Here is a 14,238-nt window from a genome sequence, read left to right as displayed (position 1 = left end):
CCTCTGTCACTGATTGGGCTAAACTACTTCCTTTGACAGAGATGTTTCCCATGTCATAAAAACAAACACTACATTCTAAAATCCCGCTATATGGACTCCACAGACATCTACAACCTACCTAGAGAAAGAATTATATAAACAAACATGTAAATCAACCCCAAGACCATGTCCCAACACCGAAAACCCAAATACAACTAATCTCTTATCACATGGCCTCACCCGGATGCTTTAAAGAGTGTTCAGGCCCCCAGGAAAGCATTTTCCCAAACACCCTGGAGAAGATACCAATTAGGTGAGCACACACATTATTTCACAATTAACTACATCGTGTACACATTTGCTGTTTTAAACCACGAAAACTTTCTCTTTCACTTGCATCTGGACAGCAGAGTCGCATGTATCATTATTACATTATTCAATAAATACCAATAAGTAATCAAACATTTGTGTGCAACTCTGCATATTTAAATTACAAAATGTGAAATAAAGTGCAAAGCACCTGAACAAACAACCTAAATTACATGTAACTACTGCTTTTATACACAGACAAAGACAGCTAAAGCCTGCAGGGGAGTGGAAAAGGTTTTTTTTCTGTGGAGATAACTAGCGAACAAGCAGCTGGAAGTGATTATGTCTCTGTGATAAGGCCACCAAACCACTGAGTGACTTCAATGAATACATATAAACACATATACTCATATACTGTCTCTTAAACTTAAACTACTATAAAATAAAGAAAAGTAATAAATGGCTAGTAGCAATAATAAAACTCGTCTGTGCCACATAAATATCAGGTCAAAGTTGAGATAAACGTCTTTATAGTCTCACAAATGTCTCCATGTTTAGGATTAGCATCTCTCGTGATATGAGGAAGTTACTGAGTTGCCAATAAACATACTAAAATGTAAAAACATACACACATCCACATACATGGTTTTGCCACAAATCTTAATTCATCTGTTAAACCTGCCAACATCTCCACTTCTTGAGTGGGTGTTGACATCAGTCTGGGCTGTGTTTTGTTTGTGCTGGCAGCTCCGAAGCAGGTACAGTGTGTGTTGGGAAATAGAGAAAAAGCGAATATGTACTGGTAGGACTAGCAGACATTTAAGCTGTTACACCATGGAAAACTACAAGTCCCAAGGAGCTGGGCTTTTGGCAGGGCAATCGTAGCTTTCAGTGTGTGCTTATTAGATTGAATGTGAAGACTGCTGGACTGAAAACAATAATATGTAACTTGGTTAAATAAAAAGAGGTTAAGACAGAGCTTTCTTAATTAACGGTCCTTGGGTGTCTGAACTAAGAGAACAGGGCTGTTTGTTCTCCATGTCAGGACAGAAATGAGATTTCTTTAGGTGAATTAAAGTGAGAAATAGAAAGATGTTAAGAAGAAAAGAAAGAGAAGAATAAGGGAATTTTCACCAAGCGAGAGGGTAAAATTAAAAAGGAAAGTTGAATTGAAGATTTGAAGACAGAGAGAGGGCTGGAGAGGACAGAGAAGGGGCTGGGTGGTGTGATTTGGCCTTAAAATGGGGCAAAAAATTTCGGCACTGTTCCCATTTTAACAGCTGCAAGGGATTTCCATTGTAAAATCAGCTGACTTGATGAAAGGAGCACTTGTTGCCTGAAGTTGGAATTGGATAGGTGACAGATTAAAAACAGTTATATTGGAACTATTTATCTTTCACGTCCCGTTTCAGCATCTAGTACCCGTAAGAAACAAAGAATTCCTGCAAGAAATTCTGGGATGTGTGGCTCTCTGCAGCCAGCATCTGCTGGCCAGACACAAGAGAGTCTGCAGCTTTGATTCACACACACACACACACACACACACACACACACACACACACACACACACACACACACACACACACACACACACACACACACACACACACACAGGCAGTCTTTTCTATGACTTCTGTTTGTTTCTTAAATGGTCAGTCTATGGTTTCCTGTCATCAGCTTTTTCTGCTGACATTTAGCTTGAAGCTAATTTTACTTATCTACTACTTCGGGATAAACACGCTAGTCTGGGTCCTGTTACAATGAACTGATGGGTTTATTTATTTTGTATTTTACTGTTTTATTTGAAATATTTTTGTTTTTGCACATTATTAAGTTACTTTCACAGTTAGTTTCCTACCACTTTTCTTTAATTAGTCACTGCCCATTCATTCATCCATTTTCTGACGCTTAACCAGGACTAGTTAAGGAAGCAACAGCTTAGGCAAAGATCCCCAAACACAGAAGTACTCCTAAACCAGTTGAGACATGTACTGGGAGGTGTTCCGAAGACATCCTGACCAGATGCCCGAGCATTCGCAAGTGGTTATTTTTCCAGTAGTGGCTGTGGAAAACAAAGGTGACTTCTGATGGGATAACTGAGGTGCTTAGACAATCCAACTAAGTGATGCATTTTGTTGTTAACTAAAATATTTTACAATGGTTTTTATCCAGGTTATGTAAAGATGACAACCCAGTACTTATGCAATATCATTATCAAGGTTAAATTAAAACTTGAATATAGGCGACGAGTCATACTGAGTATAGCTGCTCATAGTCAAACCCCTGTCCACTTATTTTTATCACTATGAATAAAAATTAGTATGAAAGTACAGAAGTAAGTATATAATTTATAATCCATACTGAATAAAACATATCAAGAATGACTTGTAGTTGAAGTGCAGATTCTGATTTAAACGTAAAGCTTTAGGGCAGGGATCACAAATCCAGAACTCTTGGGTGAGTGCCCTGCAGGTTTTAGGTGCTTCCCTGCTGCAACACACCTGACTCTAATTAATGTGTCATCAAAAGGATGGTGCAGAATTTGACAACAAGCTGTTGGAAAACCACTTCAGTTGTAACAGGTGTGTTGCAGCAGAAAAACATCTAAAACTTGCAGAACATTGGTTCAAGAGGTCCAGAGTGTGTGATCAGTGCTATTATATAGTTATAGTTTTAAATGTTTCAGCCTCCCCAAAAACGGTTGAAAGTCTTTGACTTCTTTCCTTTCATAAAGGATGGTCTAATGTATCCTCTGCTACAGCAGAGAAGTCTTTTCTTTGCATTTAGAAAAATTGAACCAGCTCATGACTTCCACTAAAAATTTCCCGATCCTTTCATTCAGTCAGTATTCATAGACTATTCAAAAGAATCACTCTTTTCAGTACTTATACTCCATACATTGTTTCCAGATTGCCTCTGTATCCACTGCAGGCAAGCTTTCAATATATTCTAATATTTTGTAGCGGTCATGCCTGGACTTTCCCACACAGTGAATAAGTAACTACTCTGTTCTCTGACTGGATTTTGGGTGAGGTTGTGATGAACAGTGGATGACAACTTTCACACTCTCACACATGTTTAACACTGAAATAAGTGCAGATCTGAATGGACTGGCTGAGAATCAATGAAGTGAGTGCCCTGCAGGTAAAGGCAGCTACAGCACTCTCGCACTACTCCTTAACACGTACTCACAAACACAAGACAGAACAGGATTATTCACTCACCTCCTCTGTAAGGTTTCCAGGTGTAAAACTTTCCCCGAAAAGGACTGTTGTCAAAGTTGGAGCACTGAATTTCACGGAAATCTCGAGAGCCTGCAGAGCACTCCTGTAACACACACAGATGCACACTTTCTTCATTTTTCACACATTGCTTTTACATTTTGGCTTACTTTTTTGTTACACAGTGACAGTTTAATATGCCATGTGTTGTTCATTTGAGGTTGTACTTCCCTCATTTTAAGACCTTGTAAGGACCAGAAGATTTTCTATTTTAGGTCCTGGTATGAAAAGTTTAGAATTAAAAGATGGTGCACTTTCTCTTTCATGTGACTATATGTATGTACCACATGTCTCACATGTAAAGAGCAACCACAACGTTAAATTCATTATTTTGGCTAATAAACTGACAGTGATGTTGATGACGGAGCAGCAGACATACTCACATCTATATTACAGGACCTGAAGCGCTTTCTCTCCCCGAGACAATACTTTCCGCCGATGGTTGGCCTGAAGTGAAACCCAAACAATCAGACGAGTCAATTACATCTTAACTACATCCAACCTCCATCACACATCCACACAAAGTCTTTTCCTCAGCTTTTATTTTTTTTTATTTAAATTTTTTCCAGGTGTACACCCTAGCACCAACAAAGAAAAAAACATCTCTAATTTTGAAGATGCGGCTGAGTAAGGCGCTATAGTTTGTCTCTGTAAACGAATGGGTCAGCTAAACATTCAGCAAATTAAAGCAGATTTAGAGCAAAAAAAATGTGTGCAGCAATACTCAGAAATGAAACAGGAGAAGACAGTTGGCCTCATATTTGGGTCAATCCATTCTCAGTTTAATCAGTTCAAGATGAGGCATCTGCTAACTGGGATTCACAAGACCAGTAATTCTGTGATGATTTAGACTCCACTGCTGCTTGCAAGAAGGCTTTTAATTCTGTTAACTTAATCTTCTGTGACGAGTTTACAGAAGAGTTTCATTTTGTCATAGCTTTTGGAGTCTGAAGAACAAAGCAGATTTTAAAGGTTTAATAGGATCCCTTCTTGTTTGTCCCACACATGTAAGGACTCTTTGACTATAGTTTGTGTTCTCCTGTTTACATAATCACTCACTCATGTACTTTGTATTGACCCTAATACTTGACCTAATTTTTGACCTATACTGTGTTGACTTAGACTGAATTGTCTGTACCAAAACCTCTCTAATTTTGTTCTGGTTCACTTTTTTTTAATCAGTGTTGTTCTTTGATAATATTCATAACTGTACAATGATTTGATAGAGGTTAGAAATACAGCTGCAAGCTTTCAGAGGGATATTTATATTTATCCTGACAGTGTTTTTGTTTTCTAGGCAAGCCTGAAACTTTTTCCATTTTTGCTATGTGCCATTTTAATTTATACTTTATTAATAACACATATAAGGATATTTACACATCTTAACAAACCTCACAGGTGTACCCTTTTACTATGACTCCAAAAATATTCAAATAGACCTTGTGCTTGTAGAAATATAATCATTTCAAGTGTAAACATTTTTCAAGCAAAGGCCTAAAAATATAGGCAGAAGGCTTAAAATGCTTAGCAAGAAATGATCAAATTTCTTAGCTTGTTAACTAAAATTATTTAACAAAAAATTGTTATAACTGTAATGTTGTCCCAGGTGCTTAACAAACAATCAGCTGGATGTCTTTACTGATGCAGAGTTGACACCCCCACCTTGAATTTTGGGTAAATTGCCTTGTTTATGCACCACACTGTAAGGATCCTCCTGGCACCGAGGCCATGTGTTGCATGCAGGGAGCCGACAAAAATAACTGGTTAGCTTTTCTGGATTTGCAAATTTTAAACCCTAGCAAAGTACATTGACTTAATCCAAAACTGTTGCTTGCAGTGCATATGAACCTGAGAGAAGGTCAAGTTTTTCTCTTGCTATCTCCATTTTTTTCTTATTCATCAAATTGAACCATTTTAATAAACTTTTAAGCCAAAATCAACCAAAGCTACAACAGCAGTAGCAGGTGCAAAACAGAGTTTCTTAAGGTGGTGTTCCCATTCCAGCATCCAACCTTCTGTGATATGGTTTCAGTATATCTGGTCTTTTCACTGATGTCCAAAAGTAATTTCAGTTTTACTACGAATTAAAAAAAGAGCAGCGCTGTGTTTTAGACTGGTCATGAGTAAGATCTGTACCTGGGACTGTCGCAGTGTCTAACAGAAGAGGAGACTCCACCTCCACAGGTCCTGCTGCACTCCCCCCAGGGCGACCATAGACCCCAGCCTCCGTCCACACCCTCTGGACGAGTCCCATATGCCACACATACCCTCTTGTAGCACCACTGCAGTGTATAATATCAACAACAACACAGATGCAGCACCGAACATAAGGAAATTTGTGTTTGGTCAGTTTTATCTCTTCTGGTATAATACCTATGGTTTTGTATTAAACAGTGATAGAAAGTCTGATTATTTAAATTTGGTATAACTTGTAGAGATCATGCTTCTGTGGAAGGAGCAACACAGCTAAATGTCTGGGTAATGCCTCCCAAAATATTCCAACACCCCATTCAATATTCCTGTTTGTATTTTTTTTTTTTTTTTTTTTTTAGTCACTTGATGGACTGGATGAAAGCACTCTCCCACAGTTATAAGTAAAAAAAAACACAAGAAACAACAAATATTGGCAATTTTTACTCTGTCAGGGACTTGTGTGTGTGTGGAATATCCATTCATGGCCACAACAGCCTGGCATCTCTTCCTCATGCTGGTCACCAGTTTGGTCACATTTTGCTGTGGGGTGGCATCCCATTCCTCTACAAAATTGTGGAAGTACTCTGATGATCCTGGCTCTGTGGAGGAGAGTGCTGTCATCCTGAAGGATGTAGTTAGGTAACAGATGCTGGAGATATGGGATGATACAGGCTTCAGGGTTTCATTCCAATATGTCTGTCTATCAATTAGGTGCCAGTTATACATGTTACTCGTAGCACTTGAAGCTCAAAAAAAGAGTGAATACTAACAAGAAAATATTGGATGGGTTTTTGGCACATTTAATGGGCACTACCCACACATTTAGCTTTGGGATTCATTCTACAAAAGCACGATCCCTAAGTTATATCTCAATGACGAATCAGGCTTGTATTATAAAACACCAGTAGGTTTTATTAAAGAGAACAAACAATCAACCGAACACAAATTTCCTTATTTTTTGTGATAAGTTTGATATGTACAACTATGACATTGTTAAGGAAATATACTATAAATCATCATTTTAAAATTAAAACAAACCAACAAAGATTCTCATGTAGTAATAAAAAAAAAAACAAAAAAAAACAAAGCAAAGATGATTCAATGGGAGGACTAAGCTTGTTGCATGAACTCTTTGCCCTTTATACTAAAGTCTTAAAAAGAATGATACTTTCAGCGCTTACCCCTTTTTCTATAGTGTTGGTCTGACAGATGGTTCCCTCTGCGGCAGGAATGCTGCTGGTGATGCAGCGGTTGCTCTTACTCATGCACCAAAGTTCACTGCAGACTTCCTGTGTGTGAGAGTGGGAAGAGAATAAAAACACTGATGAAAGCCACAGAGAGAGAGAGAATGAGACACCATTTCTTTTTTTTTGTAAATGATGGTTGGTGAGTTACAAGAGTAAAAACCATCATTCATCTCTTCCCATTTACAGCAATGCCTTCAGCACATGGGATTATGTTTTATTGTGTACATATGCTGTGACTACATAGTATCGATAATAATGAGTCTATAAAGCAGCTTGCTGTTCCAGATGTCCATTCACTCCAAAGCTGGCCTTGTAAAACTTGACCATGCAATAAAAAGAAAGTTATTCTGTCAAAGTATTGCAAGATGTGTTGCGTCACAGATGTGAAGAAGAGAGACGGAGGAGCATGAATCAGGACTGTGCAGTGTAAAAAATGACTGACGAGGGAGATGGAGACAGCCTGAGATCAAACAGTTCAATTAAAATAATGGCTTCTTGTGTAGAACTTGACAACAAGCTTATGGATCAGTTTAATTTGAGCCAGGTGTAATGGAGCAGGGAAGCACCAAAAACCTGCAAGACAGTGGTCCTCGAGGACCAGACTTTAAGATCTCACATTAAATTGATTCAGTAAAATTTTTGCTGCAATTTCTTTAAAATGTGAAAATAAAAAAAGGGGTTTATGTATTTTATAAATGTCATAATCAAATCTTGTTTATAACAATTTGGTATCCCATTTCAAATTCACTTGAGTCATTGTTGGGTAGGAGATGGCTGCTACAGACCAGGGTTCTTCAACTCTGGTCCACAAGAGCCAAAGCCCTGCAGGTTGTGGTTGTTTCCCTGCTTCAACACACCTGATCTCCACAGCATCTTGTCCTCTGGTTCTGCACAATTCAGTTAATGAACCATTCTTCTGGGGCAGGTGAAGCAGGGAAGCCCTCGAGGACCAGAGTAGAAGAGTTTTGCTGTATATACTATTCACGAAAAGTTAGGAATAATCAGCTTTTAGCCTGATGTCAGAATGTACTTAACTATAACCTTTGTACTAAACATAATTAACTATACACTATAAGCTTTACAGGTGAACAGGAACCCAATCTTAGTGTGTTCAGGGCCTATCTGAGCTGTCATTTGGATTCTTTAAAACCTTGCACAAATTCTAAAGCTTTAAAACTCAAAGCTTTGTGTGAGCAATATATGTAATTTTCTTTTTATCATGTCCTTACATGTGTTCTTATACTTTCTCAGTCGTCAAGCAAGTTATTGATTGTTATTGTAAAAATGTCTCTGTAAATAAAGATAGTTAAAAAAGCTTTACAGGTGAACCCAAAACAAACAATAAACAACACCAAAGAAAAAAAAGGAAGTGTCTGAACTATGAATTGAATTGTATTTAAAACGTCCTCTTCGTCATACTGTTCACGTGACGGGTTACTGAGCTCTTTATGGTATACCACCACTGTTTGATTTGGTTTCAATAAATTCATGATTTGTCAGTGTAAAATGAACTGTTTACATTTTCTGCAAATTCTACCCGAAATTTGAATATCCCTAGCTTTTTGTGAGTAAGGTATCTGACAGTAACAATGTTTCACTCATTTTTTGTACGTGTGCTCACCGCATATTTACACTGCCGAGATCTGACGCCGTACTGGAATCGGCACTGTTCGTCTGCGTCGTAGGCCTGACCCGGTGCTGTGGTAGGGTACACAAACTCCTGCTTTGGAGGTATGTTGTTTAGACACGAGCCCATGCCTGAGCTAAAAGCACATTAAATAGGGGAGAGAAAAAAGGGGAAACTTAAAAAGCTATTGTTTTATTTTTACACTTAACAAGTTAGGTGAATATGTTGTAATAATCAGTTTGTAAATTGGTTTCTTTGACCTTCAAAAATGTTCTTTAGGTTTGTTTATAATTTCTTTTATAATAATAATAAATGTTTGCATTGTTATAGATATATCTGACTGGCTGACTTACTCCAGGAAGCTGGTGATGTAATCCCGGCTGCAGGCGGACCAGATGAATGGGTTTGTCTTCATGGTGATGTGGTCAGCCATCAGCTTGGCGGTCTCCTGGCTGCGGGGCCCGCAGGCATTCCCCATACCGTCATGGTTCATCCCAAACCTAAAGCCCATGATGATACAGTGACAACACTTTGAGGCCATGTGGATGGGTAATAATCCCTGTGGCAGCAATGGGGACAGTGGGAAAAAGATCACTGTGGATAACCAAGAGGGATCGAAAGAACAGACAAATGAGAGATTACAATCCGCAACTTTCACAAACGTTCACCTACTATCTGTCAAAAATCTACAACCAAATGTTTTAGTAGTATCACCTTTCCACAACAGAGAATCTAGTGTTGTTGCTTATTTATTAGACATTAAAACAGTATTTAATAACATGTGTTTCTTTTTAACCAATACACCATCAAAATCAATAATTTCCTTTGCTTACATTTAAATACCACCTTAATTCCAAAACACTGGGATGCTTTAAAAAAAAAACAAGATAATGATTTGCAAATCTCATAAACCAATATTTTATCTACAGTAAAAATAAAAGAAAACATTAGAAATGTTAAAATGAAACATTTTACTGTATTATATACAATAATTATAATAATTAATAATAATATCTATCTATCTATCTATCTATCTAATAATATATATATATATATATATATATATATATATATATATATATATATATATATATATATATATATATATATATATATATATATATATATATATATATATGTATAATCAGTTTATGAGATTTGCAAATCCCTGCATTCTGTTTTTATTTAGATTTTACACACGGCTGAAGCTTCTTTGAAGAATCACTTCAGGAAATGTATTTTGCAACCTTGTAAAATGACCCAGTTTAGAGCTGCAATTTCTCAAAGCTGGCAACAATCATTTAAGTCATTAATTATAAAAACAAATATCTTTTAAATGTAAAATTGCATATATTAAATCCTGCTGTTTTTTTATGTTTACTAAATATTTATGGCAAATGAAAATACTGAAAAAAGATTTTATAATCCTGTAATGCACCTCTATGTGACGTCTACCCAGGGCTTGAATTACGCAGGAGCTCTCGGAGAGCCGCATTTTCGGGTGTGCACTGCAGCTTTGCAAGTCATGTGCACATGTTAGTGTACAGTAGCGCGGTCAAAAATATGGTTACTGGCAAAAACATTCTGCTACTACTGTTTGCAGCTTGTTCAGTCAGTAACAACTCACATAGAGACAGAAAGTTCTTTTAACAGCCATTAAAAGCAGCATTTTAAGGAGTCGCTGTTTGGGCTCACTTCACAAAATAAACAAACAATGCTGTTGTCCATGCTGCTGAAGGAAACGAAAGCGTTGTATAATAATTTTAATTAATCCGTTAAATAAATGAACAAACACACAACTCTGACAAATTAATACTTTTTTTTTAAAGAAGCATCAGGAACCTAATTAAATAATTAAACGTAATCTGATAGTGGACTACTTTTAGGTTCCCCCTTTAGACTGTCAGCTGAATATCTTTAGGGGAGCTCATCTGCTTTTCAGTGGAGCTGAGCTCCCCTAAGCTCCCCTGTAATTAGAACCCTTAGTTTACCCTTTATCTAACATACCAAAAAAGAATAAGACCTTGTAGGGAATAATCTACGTTGATTAATGTGGATCATTGCTAGTTACAGCCTCTTGTGCCAGAGTTAGAATTTTGGCCCTGAGACTGAATCAACGCTTGATTTGCTTTATCAGACAAATCAATCTATCATAAAACAAGAGACAGAAGAGCTTGGTTATTTTTCAGAAACCAAACAAGTCTCATCCTGAAGATTAATTTTGGTCCACTTTAACATGATATGCTCAAAAATAAACGAACAACGTGGGTAACATTCATGCATTTATTACATTGAATAAATGAACTGTTTTGGTCAGTGAACATTCACAGCAGGCTGGAATAACACTCATGGTAGATGTGTTTGTGTTTCTGAAATAAAAATGCTCTGAAAGCTTTTCATCTCCCAACAGAGTCATTTCTGTCTTGTCTTTTCATGTGTGTACCCTTCACCACAAACAGGCCTGCACTTGATCTAACATCGCTCTGTTATGTCAAAACCATTTCTCTCATAATTAAAAACAACTGCCGATTGCATCGAAGCCAAGAAAACAGATTGCATTTATACATGTGTTAATTACAGTGACAAACACTGTTCAGTCATGTTGATAAGATGGCCTCTGGGTTTGAGTGCCTGAAAATCTGTGTAAACCATTAGAGGAGCTGATGGGTCCAACATCTGCTCAAATCCTTCTCAATGTGGTTTGCAAACAAAAGCAAACGGGACACTAAATGGCTGAGAAAGTGGGACAGTACAGTAACTTCTCTTGATTTCCTACACGTGTGAGCAAAGCTGAGGAAATAGGCCGAGACAATTGCTAGTCAATAACTGATATGGATCACCTGTACCACATAAATGAATAAACAGAGCGATCTGTGTAATCTGAAGGAGCCAGATATGAAAAACAGATGCATCTCCAGGTGTTTCACAAGCCCCACATGCAGCTACTTCAACTGTGACTGAAATAATATATACAACTATTCACACAGTCTTGACTGATAGAATAGACTCTTTAAGTCTGATATATATACATATAAAAAAAAGCTCTTGAGATATTAAGGTGAAAATTTAAGGATCATTTCTCTGGTGAGCAAAAAAAAGCTCAGATCTGCAACAGAGGTTACACAACACCTCTGGTATCTTAGTTTGTGTTTGTGTCATGGATCAACTATTTAAAATTTTTTTTAGCTGAACAGTTACGTACTCATCATCTTTATTCTGGTTTAATGATCTCTGTTAAACTGTTTAACTTAACCCTGAAATATTTCAAGTTGGTTTAATGACATTCACGATTAAATTAGCTTATGTCAAACCCAAATTTAAACCTAATGGAAGAGAGAGCCATGATCAGTACAGAAAAGCTGTTTATTGTTTACAAAGGTAGATAATACTGGGCCTTATTAGAGTAAACATACTGTCGCTCACACATGTCCTTCAGTCAGATGTCTGGTTTAATTCTCCCCCTCTTCATAATGGTTTGTGATGGTGTTCATGTATCTTTTCTTTGTTTATTTTTATTTGTCAAGCACAAAAATCATTCATCTCAGAAGAGGCAAGATGCATCGAACAGACTAATTTCCATCTGCGGTCCCATGCCTGTATACAGATATGAATTTGTTTACAGGCATTCTTCACATTTATAAAATGGAGATGTCAGACACATCCAGGAAATCTTTATCACTCACGTATGTCCGATCTCATGGGCGATAGTGAAAGCTGTTCCCAAGCCAATGTCCTCATTGATGCTGCAGCTCCTCTCTGGTTCACACATCCCTCCTACTGGAGCCAGACCTGTCCAAAAAAACACACGCATTCATACAAATGCAGTATATTAATATAAAAGTCATTTGAAGTGTAAAAAAACTTGCAATGTTTACTACTGGGAAACTAAGACTGAGAAGCAAAAAAATGTCACTCATTGATAACTTTAACAATTATTTAAGTAAAGCAGCATCGTCCACACTAAATCACCCTGTTAAATAAAGTCACACATATAATGCATATAAATTTTTCAAGGGTAAGAAATAAGATTTAGGGTCGTTTAGGGTTTGAATTGGAGATGTGTGTGTTCTCTGATGATTAATGTTACAGCTGGAGGGGAGGTCCTCCCTTTAGTGCAGAATAACAATAGTATAATTGTGAAAGTTACCTAAGGTTTCACAGGGCTTATTCTTTTGTATGCAGATGTCATACCTATGGATGAAAGGGAAAAAGGCACATTACTAGCACACCTGTTGTGGACACGTAGCATATTTGCAGATGGTGACAGACAGACATTCTTAAGACATGTTATGGACAGACAGTGGACAGTAGTGAGAACAAACAGATATGGCTTAAAAAAAAAACAATAGACGGAAACTATGGCTGGTCACTGAGGTGTCATCTGTCTGGACAGCTTCCATCCTTTGCTTGATAAATCCTGTTGCAAAACCACACTGTTCCCACAAAATCACCACCAAAACAACATCTTGAAAAGTTTTGACCTTCACTTGTTACATGCTTCCTATATTTCTCAGTTAACCTCATGCACCATGAATTTAGCACATTCTTTAAGACAGAGTAGCATTTGTGGCAACTCTGCCCAGCTCCATTGCATTCAGATGACTCTGACCAAACCATGTTCCTCTGTTGCACATTCCTCAGTCAATAGCATGAGTGTTTTATCTGTTTAATATGCATTGGCTATTGTTGTCTGTTTTCCTCTAAAAGCATCTATAGCCGAGAGAGTAGCTAGAGAGATGAACAGAAAACACATTGAAAAAAAATGCTTTCAAATTCAAGAAAGCTTTGCTTTTGATCATTTTAAGGCGCTTACTTCAAGAAAATAAATCTGAAATCATCTCTTAAAACCCTCTCATATCTTTATTTTACCCCTTTTTCTGTGAAGAGAGGCCCAACTCTGCTGGATTTGGCTTCGTGACAACCTGTGAGGAGAGGGGGCTGGGAATGATAAATCTCAGGCAAACACCTTCTCCTTCACAGACTTCGTAGGAGAAGATTTGTTTAGGCTTTAATGGTGTTCAAAGGAAAGCTCATATAAATTACTTTTATGTAGGTATAAGAAAACTCCACAACAGATTAACAGTATTAACTACTCATTCCTCTGCAGTCTTGTTTCTGACCTGGTGATGAGCACAGCGGTGTCATGGTGAGCGATGCCGTTGTCTGGTATGGCATTCCCGTAGCTGCTCCGGTGCTGGATGGTCTTCTGCCACTTACAGAAGCTGTCTAAAGACTTCCCTGCATGATGGTTGATTTCTAGTGTTGGCTGGTAGACAAGAAGGGAAATATAGACTCAAAACTATGTTTAGAAAAATAATATTCTGTATCTCCTCCTTAAGAAACAAAATAATCCACTTTATGCAATGCTTTCATTTACAAAGATAATTTAATAACAAAGTCAACAAATGAGATAGTCCAACAATCACATGATAGCTCAACAATGCTTTGATAACACAGTGTTAGTTTTCCTGTATTGCACTGACTGAGGTTTCTTTTCCAACAGAGTATGTTAGTCTTTCCTATCTGTGAAAACTTTGCACCTTCACAGCACAGTGAGGGTGCGTAGAGGAGAAGGAGAGAAGGAAGTGCTCTGCTAGCCACA

The 14,238-nt window shown here is 37.5% G+C and overlaps 1 protein-coding gene across 3 annotated transcripts in view; it reads right to left on the bottom strand.

Annotated features, from left to right (window-relative positions):
* Window positions 1-14,238, bottom strand: part of adamts10 (ADAM metallopeptidase with thrombospondin type 1 motif, 10) — a 53,540-nt gene that overhangs the window by 20,099 nt on the left and 19,203 nt on the right. For all 3 annotated transcript variants that reach the window (XM_042007203.1, XM_042007204.1, XM_042007205.1), the window contains 9 exons: window positions 13,757-13,902; window positions 12,784-12,827; window positions 12,320-12,425; window positions 8,990-9,136; window positions 8,631-8,772; window positions 6,944-7,051; window positions 5,706-5,851; window positions 3,953-4,016; window positions 3,513-3,615 (listed from right to left, as the gene is read on the bottom strand). In XM_042007203.1, coding sequence (XP_041863137.1) covers window positions 3,513-3,615; window positions 3,953-4,016; window positions 5,706-5,851; window positions 6,944-7,051; window positions 8,631-8,772; window positions 8,990-9,136; window positions 12,320-12,425; window positions 12,784-12,827; window positions 13,757-13,902 — 1,006 coding nt within the window. The remainder of the gene's footprint in view (window positions 1-3,512; window positions 3,616-3,952; window positions 4,017-5,705; window positions 5,852-6,943; window positions 7,052-8,630; window positions 8,773-8,989; window positions 9,137-12,319; window positions 12,426-12,783; window positions 12,828-13,756; window positions 13,903-14,238) is intronic.

The sequence above is a fragment of the Melanotaenia boesemani genome, chromosome 14 (assembly GCF_017639745.1).
Source record: "Melanotaenia boesemani isolate fMelBoe1 chromosome 14, fMelBoe1.pri, whole genome shotgun sequence".
Taxonomy (NCBI): Eukaryota; Metazoa; Chordata; class Actinopteri; order Atheriniformes; family Melanotaeniidae; genus Melanotaenia; species Melanotaenia boesemani.
The sequence above is the reverse complement of the archived record's forward strand: the minus strand, read 5'-3'. Positions and strand labels throughout refer to the sequence as shown.